The sequence below is a fragment of the Castanea sativa genome, chromosome 1 (genome assembly GCF_040712315.1).
Source record: "Castanea sativa cultivar Marrone di Chiusa Pesio chromosome 1, ASM4071231v1".
Classification (NCBI taxonomy): domain Eukaryota; kingdom Viridiplantae; phylum Streptophyta; class Magnoliopsida; order Fagales; family Fagaceae; genus Castanea; species Castanea sativa.
The window spans coordinates 78,208,497-78,217,965 of NC_134013.1; the positions used below are offsets into that span (position 1 = coordinate 78,208,497).

At 35.9% G+C, this 9,469-nt stretch overlaps 1 protein-coding gene across 3 annotated transcripts; it reads right to left on the reverse strand.

Moving 5' to 3' along the window:
• Positions 1 to 534: 534 nt before the first annotated feature.
• Positions 535 to 9,044, reverse strand: LOC142637996 (uncharacterized). Of its 3 annotated transcripts, XR_012844954.1 has the most exons (5): positions 8,746 to 9,044; positions 6,126 to 6,216; positions 1,268 to 2,558; positions 1,078 to 1,142; positions 535 to 884 (listed from the first exon to the last, which is right to left on the reverse strand). XR_012844954.1 is itself a non-coding variant. In XM_075811985.1 (3 exons), the coding sequence occupies exon 3, from the start codon at positions 2,482 to 2,484 to the stop codon at positions 1,393 to 1,395; it is 1,092 nt and encodes a 363-aa protein (XP_075668100.1). In that variant the 5' UTR covers positions 2,485 to 2,558; positions 6,126 to 6,216; positions 8,746 to 9,044; the 3' UTR covers positions 1,148 to 1,392. The 3 variants fall into 3 exon arrangements, 1 of the variants encoding a protein (XP_075668100.1); XR_012844953.1 differs by lacking the exon at positions 535 to 884 and having other exon boundaries at positions 1,014 to 1,142; XM_075811985.1 differs by lacking the exons at positions 535 to 884; positions 1,078 to 1,142 and having other exon boundaries at positions 1,148 to 2,558.
• Positions 9,045 to 9,469: the final 425 nt, after the last annotated feature.

The following is a 9,469-nucleotide window of genomic DNA, read 5'->3' on the forward strand; positions in this document are numbered from 1 at the left end:
AAGATTAAAAGGAGCCATGGAAATAAAGTCTCCATTACTTGAATACAATCAAAAGACTATAATTTGAACTGCCTTAGTTGACCACTAGAGGCTAAATGATGAACCCATTTAGAAGAAGACTCGAATGTCAGAGGCTCAAGGAGAAGGCAGAAATAACTAGGCTTATTGAAATATGAAGAGAGGGAAAGCTCGAATATGGTCGCGACAGGTATGCTCTCCCTTGAACTCTTCTCAGAAGATCAAGATCGGTCGGCGTTCCAAATTTATGATCTATCCTAAGCTGACTTGTCTTCAGATTTTGCACAATACAACATTTTATTAGAAAAATAAAAATAAAAAAGATCTATCAAACACTAGAAGAATTTTTTTTTTTTTTTAAATCCTTAAAAAAAGTGATGATAATGTTGGGTCCAAATGAAAACTAGTTAAAATTTGCTATAATAACGGTTTGAATGAAAAATTGTTGTAAAACAATTTGAAAATAATGCTAGTGCCACAAAAAGTTTCATAACTTTTACCGCAATTCATCACGTTACAAGTTGTGAGTGGTGAAGATATAAATCCCTAGTTTGACTGTAGCATTCCTAATTGACCACTAACCATTGATCACATCACCGATGACAGTTGAGCATGCCCTACTAGCAATTGTGATACAATAGAATCATTTTTTTCCCTTCCCAATTTTTTTTCACACAAGTTGTTAGCTCGAGCAGGTTCAATGTTGTTGGCTCAGACAGATTTTGCTCCCTCAAAGCAGGTGGGTCAGGCGTAATTCCATTCTGGATACATTTAGATTGCCTAATAAAACTGGTGTCGTGTCTCATTTTCTTCTTCACAATTGATGATTTGGATTGTGCATGCCGTTCAAAATGTCTCTCTTTCACCTGCAAGGGCTTATAAGCTTTCAATTTCAAGCAACACTGATGCTATCCAAAATGCACTAATGCCTAAACCTTGACACTTAGCAATTAGCATACCTGAGCAAAAACTGATAATGTTGTAAGAAAAGACCAAAGAAAATTTTGAGTGTATCCCATCTAGGAACATCTTAAAAAGTGAAACTACAGAAAAGTATACCTAATAAAATAAGCATACACAAGTTTAGTGTTGATTCTGTTGAAGAAATTGAAAGGATGTGATTCCTGTAAAAAAAAAAAAAACCACTTGAATATAACTTTAAAATGATTAACTTTACAATTTTCAACAAGCAAATGGTAGATTATCAAAGAGCATTTATAAGAACACAACAAAAAGGAGTGAACGCTACAATTTTCACATCTCTGGCAGCTTTCAGGCACTGAAACCTCTTTTTATGAAAAAAAAGAGCAGTGGAAACCTAAAGTTTCATACTATACTTTATAATCCTTTTATTTTTGGGCTGGCCAAAAATCTTCATTCTGGTGATCTTAAACAGCCTCCTGGGAGAAGGAACCTATAGTTATCTGCATTCTCTATCAAGTAAGAAGGAAGATGAACCGCAGAACATGAACTAGGGATTGGCCCCATCTTTTTAAACAATTCCTGAAAGGTGTATTCTTCAGGTAGCATATCAAAGAGATCATCTCCCCGGCAAATGATGTTCTGGATTCTTGAATGGTCTAAAAAATCCCTCCGCTTCACACGATCTGCATGGCTATAAGCAGTCATCTTAAACACAAACTCCTGAATATGCCGAAAACAAAAGCTACAATGCCATCCTGCATCAGACAATATTAGATCAGTTTGGCGTGAATGCCGGTAGAGGGTGCGTGGGTGAAAGACGTGGGCTGTGGCACGCCAGCTGCTGTAGTCCACGGGGAACTCGAATGAGTACATGTAGTGCCTGAACTCAAGATGCATTACTGGTGGAATCCCATCACACCATTGCAGTAGTTTCACAGTATGTGAGCTTGGTATCTCATCAGTATCTGACATGATGAGAATGTCACCATTGGATATCCCTGCAAGCCGAAGTAATCCATTCATAGCAGCACGTTGCTTAGACTCAAGTGCAAATGGGTCATCACGTGATCCATGAGCTGCAATTCGGCCAGAGAATACATCATGGACAATCTTCCCCTCAGCAAAAGCAAACTGGGCCCGATTTGAAGCAAAGAAGAGAGGTTTGGGGATGCCGGTGAAAGTGGTATTGGACTCAAGGATGACAAATTTTGTGACTAAGGAATGAAGCTCACGCCACCTGATCTCCAGTATGTCCAGCTCATTGCTGAAGATGATGGCATCATAAATTTGGCGGGGTTCAGAGCGTACAGACCAGCCATGGAGGCGGCAAAGGTGGTCCATTGATACATTTTCAGCATAATAGTGTGAAAGGCGTTTGAAGGGTGGTGGAGGATTGTCCCAAAGTGGTCGGAAAAAATACAATATTTTCTGGCCGTAAGTGAAAATTCCAACCATACAAACAGGAATAAGTATCAGGAGTATGATGAAAAGGAACCTAGGTGGCAGTCGTCGGTAGGTGAGACGGAGAGGTCGTGATGCCATGCTTTGAAGGGGAATAATTTGGAAAAGAAGTACTCAACTAAAAGAAAAATCAAGGCTCTTCCAACCTTGGTCACCTGTATAAAAACAACATCTATGTTAGACAGTTTGTAATCAGCATTAGGAAATGTAAATAAAGAGGAAAATGCCTAAAGATTACAGAATGAACTTTTTAGCGTAATCATGTTCAATCATCTAAGCAGAAGTAATCCCTTCCCCAAGATGGACTGAATATTTACATCAAATTGATATTCCTGCATCCTAGACAGCCAAATGATTAAGATCCTGCATAAAGCTTACTGGCCATTGTGTGTTTCATTTGAAATTGGTATAATAATCGATTAATACATTGCTTAAAATGCCTCATCTTTTCATTCAAATGAGACCTCTGTCTACAAGGAAGACCATTTTTTCTCATTTATTAGTAATAGGCAATCCAGAAATCTGTAAACCGCTGACCAACATTTAGATGCATCACTCCCTACCCAATGGTCCTCTGGTATCTCTACATGCATTTTCTGTTTTTTTTTTTTTTTTTTTGCATGAGCATGCATGTTTGTTTGGGATAACATACAACTTGATTTGCATATTTATTTTTTTGGTAGGATTGGAACCTGAAATCAAGTCCATCCCCAGCCTATTTCCATATCCCCAGACCCAAGGCGAGGGATCCAAATTTTGGGTTTATATGGGTTTAACATATATGAAATAACATTCTAAGAGCAAAGCTGAACAGGAACCTCTACGAAATGGTAGAACATTTTGGTTATTCTTTATATCATATATGCTTAAACAAGTATGGTGATATGAAGCTTTAGCTTCATCTAATGATAGATATTGTTCATTTTTGGGGAATCCAGATAGATCTTAAATCTCCTTGCCCATGAGAAGATGAATAAACAATTTTGCCACCAGAAGCGAATGACTGTTTCATTTTTGATGACCTGAGGTCTATTAATTTATTAGTGATATTCATTACATTGATTCTTCCCTTTCCCATGGAGAACAGATACTGTAATTCTTATTTTAACTTTAGAAAGTTCCAGCTTGACTTTATTGATTGCAAAAATAATACACCAACCTGAATGCACATGGTTCAGCAAGCTAGAACTATCTATTCAAAGAAAATCCTTCTCAACCTTGCGCTCTTTATGTTAAGAACATTTTCAGATTAGTGTAGAAGGTAGTGTTAAGCGTGTGGTTATGTATAGAAATGGCTGATTTGAGGTAGCCAGGCCTCCTAAGAATTAGAGAGAAGGATTAGAGAGTATAGAGAAAAAGAAGGGAACTTGATTATCATTTTTTTAAGAGTTCTTTGTACACTGAGGAGATTCTATTAAAGCAAGGCTGCTTGAGTATAACAGCCATAACTTACAGTTTGTTACTAACAGCCCCAAACTGTCTAATAAGTAATATATATATATATATATATATATATATATATATATATATATATATATATATAAACCTGTCTAATAACTAATCACAAGTCTATTCTAATCAGTAACAATTGAGCACATGGCTGACTTATTGGATGCTGAGATCATGAAGCAATCTCATCCTGACTACCTGATCTGCCAGATAACCAAAGCAACCTAGGAAAATCTTAACTTCTAATTGACCTAACACCTTACAACAGCACTCAATGCATCAAGGCTCAGCCTTGAACAATACAATAGAAGGTAGTGTTGGTGCTATGACTTTAACATATTATTCTAGATGGGCAAAGATATAATTATGTACCAACTGAAAGTTTGTGCAATTACACACTGCAAATTAGGGTAAACACCAAATGCTCATTTTTACTAGTTTTTTTTTTTCATCTAAGGCTGTGTTTGGTTGAATCTAAAATATTTTCTAAGTGTAAAATATTTTCAGGTGAAAATATCTTTGGGAAAGGAAAATATTTTCAAGTGTTTAGCTGCATTATGAAAATTGTTTTAAAAAATGTAGGTGTTTGGTTGCATTCTAAAAATGTTATTTTCTACTAGCTTCTCACATTTTCTCAGCCATTTTCTCAACTTCCAAACAAATTTTATAATAGAAAATTTTAGTATATATAGTTAACAAAACAAAAATCCATTAGCTCCATTCATTCATAAGCTAAACTCGATCAAACTGAGAGAGAGGGAGGAAGAAAGAGTGAGAGATTGAGGGAAAGAGAGATAGATCGGGAAAGAGATGGAGATCGGGTCAACGAGATCGGTCTTCAGTGGCGGCAACGAGATCGGTCTTGGGTGGGTTGAGAACGAGATCGGTCTTGGGTGGATTAGGCATTGTAGAGGGTGGGTTTGAGAGAAGTGTTTCACCGGCGACGTGGGAGCAACGGATCGGAGATGTTGGAGGTGAGATGGGCTTCGCCGGCGTGAGGGGGGACCTCGGACCGGCATTTGTGTGTGGGGCGCCAAGAGTGAGATGACGAGAGTTCGATCTAGAGGGCGGCGGCGGCGGCGGCGGTGGAGGCATGATCTTGGCGATGCGATCTGGGGTGCGACCTCAGTGGCGCAATCTCAGCGGTGTTAGGGTGCGACGAGACCGGTGCGATCTGGGGTTGGGGCAGTGGTGTGATCTGGGGTTGTGTGTGCTTCTAGCTCACTCTCTCTACTCTCTCTTCTTGCTCTTTCTCTCTCTCTCTCTCCCTCTCTCTCTTCAGGTGTCTGAGTTTAGAAATCATTTGAAGGTAAAAGAGATGTGTAAATGATTTTCCGGGTCAAAGGGCTTATTTTACGGTCAAAGTTTAAGATTTTCCGTTTGACCAAATTTTCCAAGCGCAACCAAACACACGGCAGGGTGTAAAATATTTTCCCAAATCCATTTTCAGCCGAAACAAACACAGCCTAATTCTAGGCTCTACCCTATTTCCTGCAACTGACTGCATTAGATAACAAACAAAATCTTTTCCATGTCGCTGGTTTAAATTATCCTCAACTTGCATCCAAGTATGCAAAGTCTTAAATCTTTTTTTACCTAGGCTATTCATGAATTTCAGTCATACTTTCCTACTAGCATATGCACTTAATATTATGATTACTTTTTAAAAGTTTAAGATTATGTCAGCACCCTTGTTCTCGAATTAGATTTGTAGCATGTTGTATCTCTCAATTGTTAATAGGATAATTTTTCAGAATTAGATGATTGCATATACCATTGGAAACATCACTTACACCAAACATCATTGCCGATAGATGTAAAAACAATAAAGGTAATCATAACAAATGAAGAGATTATTAATGAGACACCAAAATACAATAAAAATCAAAAGACGTCATTGATAAAATCAAAAGAGAATATACACATCCCACTCAAGGAAGTCTCTAAAATTCATAATAGTTGATACATTCATAGTGACTAAACTTTATGCTAGCCCTCAACCCATCACAACCTTCCTCCTTCCAGGCTTGGGATTGGCTGTGAACAAAATACATGACACTACGTATAGATACAGGCGGAGTTAAGGGAATCTCTAAAATCATGATTCAAATTATCAAAAGTGACGATTGCACAATTGGCATTATCAGAACCATCCCTTTTTTAGATTAATTGAATAAAAATACTCATAAAGACCAAACTTTCAATCTGCTTCTCACAACTGCAAAGATAAGTGCTGTATTAAAGATTAATATGAGGTATTATTCCCAACCAACCTGAACCATATGATTGACTCATGGTGACCAAGCTAATTGAACCGCTTATTACCAGTGAGGAATAATCTTCATAAGAGATAAAAAGTTACCCCTGAAACACAAGCAGCAATCCTATCAGATATACATGACTACATCGAAGTTCAATCATGAATACAACAAAGTATTTTATGCAAGTTGATTAATCCTGAAACCAAAAAGAAGAGTAAAAGGAAGACACTCCTTCAATAGCCATACATCAACCCAAAATTTCTATGTGGATGTGATTCTTAGTGAACCCAGTAATCAGAAAGAAACAGAAAGAGCTGTATAAAAGGAAATATTTGACTTGGCATGGTTAACAAAGCTTTGGAAGGGTTTTTTTTTTCAAAGCATCAAAACATTTCTAGAAACTGAAGACCTCATATCATTATGGATTATCTCTCTCTCTCTCTCTCTCTCTCACACACACACAAATATTTTGCTGTCTATTTTATTAACAAAAAATCCTTCAAAGTTGATTCCCATCTTTATGTTTGGGTACAGAGGATTGCACATATGTGGCCATGCACCCCTTATAGGACACTCAAGTAGAGTGCTACATAAGAGAAAAGACAAATCCTACCAAATCCTAACCCATTCCTTAATAAGAAAACATGGCTTAAATTATAAAAAATACCATTGTTGGCTAGGAAACAAACAATTGTAATAACAAAGTGTTTAAACCCCAGATAAAATTGTGTATGGTTCTTATAGTTAACAAAAGTATCTTTTAAAATAAAAGAATAGGCAAGCTCTTCTTATGGGAAATGTTAAACTTGCTTAAAGAGTTTAAAATGAAACATAAAAGACTTTAGCTTACAGTTACAGTCATATACATTTCCATATAATATATATTGAATTTTTTTGTTCATAGTAGTTATATAACTTCAAAAGTACTGGGGTTTACAAGAACTTTATTGAATACAACAATGTATTTTATGCAAGTTGATTAATCCAGAAACCAAAAGGAAGAGGAAAAGGAGAAGACACTCCTTCAATAGCCATACTCACTGAGTGTATTATATAGATTTACATGAACTTTAATATCAACTCAAACTTTCCATGCAGAGGTGATTCTTAGCGACCCAAGTAATGATACAGGACAGGAGCAAAGTAAATTACATAGATTTACACGAACTTAAATATCAAGTATTCAAACTTTCCATGCAGAGCTGATTCTTAGTGACCCAAGTAATGATACAGGACAGGAACAAAGTGTATTACATAGATTTATATGAACTTTAATATAAACTGAAACTTTCCATGCAGAGGTGATTCTTAGCGACCCAAGTAATGATACAGGACAGGAGCAGAGTGTATTACACAGATTTACATGAACTTTAACATCAACTCAAACTTTTCATGCAGAGGTGATTCTTAGCGACCCAATTAATGATACGTGATAGGAGCAAAAGGAGCTGTATAAATTTCCATAACATGTTACCTAATATTCAAAACCAGAATGCATCTGAAGCAACAACCAAATAAATGCCACTAATTAAAAAGGGAAATATTTGACTCAACATGGTTACTAAAAATTTGGAGGATTTTTCTTTTGAAAAAAAAAAAAAAGCACCACAACACTTCTAGAAACTGAAGACCTTATACCATTATGGATAAAACTCTCTCTTTAGCAATAGTTTTCTCTGTCCTTTAGATTAAACAAAGTTCTTCCTTTAGAGTGCTTCCTAAGTGAAAAGACAATCCAGCCAAATCCTAACACATGCAATAATAGGACAACATGGTTTGAAGTCTAAAAAGTACCATTGTTGGCTAGGAAAACAACAATTTTCAAGAACAAAAAAAATTGTAATAACAGTGTGTTTAAACCCCAGATAAAATTGTGAATGGTTCTTAACTTCTTATGATTATCAAAATTATCTTTTAAAATAAAAGAATATGCAAGCTCTTCCTATGGGAATTGTTAAATTAACTCAGAATCTAATCTTGCTTAAAGAGTTTAGGAAGAAACATAAAAGCCTTTAGCTTATAGTATTATATATATATATTTCCATATAATCTAAATATGGGTTTAATTCAATAAACACCCCCCCAGTAACACACACACACACACACAAAAGAACCACTGTGATTTGGATAACCAATAGGACAAGCTGGAATTGGTTCTATTCAGAAATGTGTCACGCAATGTCAACGTAAAATTGAACATATGAATCTCAAATTTGTTACAAATGGCTTAATGCATGGTTTTTTGTTGTTGTTGTTGATAGGCTTAAAGAATAATAATTAAGCTCAAAGTGCAAGGCATATACATCCAATTTCTAAAATTAAAATAATAATAATAATAATAAATTTAATATCTTTGGAAGGTATCTAAACATTGATCAAGATGTATTTAATGCCTAATAATTTTTTTTTAAAAATCATTATTAACAATTATTACAACATGTAATCCCCCAAATGGAAACTGGGGGTAGGAACAAACAAGAAATGAATTTGAAACTTGGAAACACAGAATCAAAACGTAAAATTGTGCAACCATAAATGCAAGCCATACTTCAATAAATACCAAAAAGGGTACCGAAAATTACGCAGTGAAAATGGTTTTGTTTTGTTTTTATATATATATATATATACATACCTTTTTGAAGGTGCAGAGGCCTAGTGATTGGCCCTGAATGCATTCCCGCCAGCTCCACACAAACACAGAGATACACAACCAGACATAGAGAGAGAGAAAGAGAGAGACAGAGTGGGTGTTAAACTTAGAATAGGATAAAGAGAGAGAGAGAGAGAGATAAACAGAGATGAGAGAAATTCGGGGGAAGAGAGAAGTGAAGAGTGAACAACGGGGGTGGGGGTGATATGAATCTCTGCAGTTGCAATGCTAAGGTTTTTGCAATTCAAACCAATGAAGATCAAACAGGCGTCAAGCGCGGATGATTACATTGTTGTCGTCTTCTTCTTTTTTGTCGTGTTGAGAGTGACGTGTTTGTCATTAATTGGGGTATGTTTAGTTGTATCTTAGTGTACTGTAGAGAGGCGATAGGTTTAAAGTTTTAACGTTAGTGAGCTTTTTTTTTGTGGCCAAAAACGTTAGTGAGTTCTAATTAATAAAAAGAGATCATCGTATATTCGAGTTCGTGTTGCTTCATGCTTGTTGACCTTCATTTCTTTTTCGTACACATCACATATTCACACCACATGGCCCTCATCACCAATGTTTTTATAATAATCAAGTGGGTTATATGAATAATTAATATTATGTTTGAAGTCCTCGGGTTCTTTCTCAGCAAAAAAAATTATTATGTTTAAAGTGGATTTTTTTATTAATAATTTATGATATCCCATGGTCCTCTTCATTC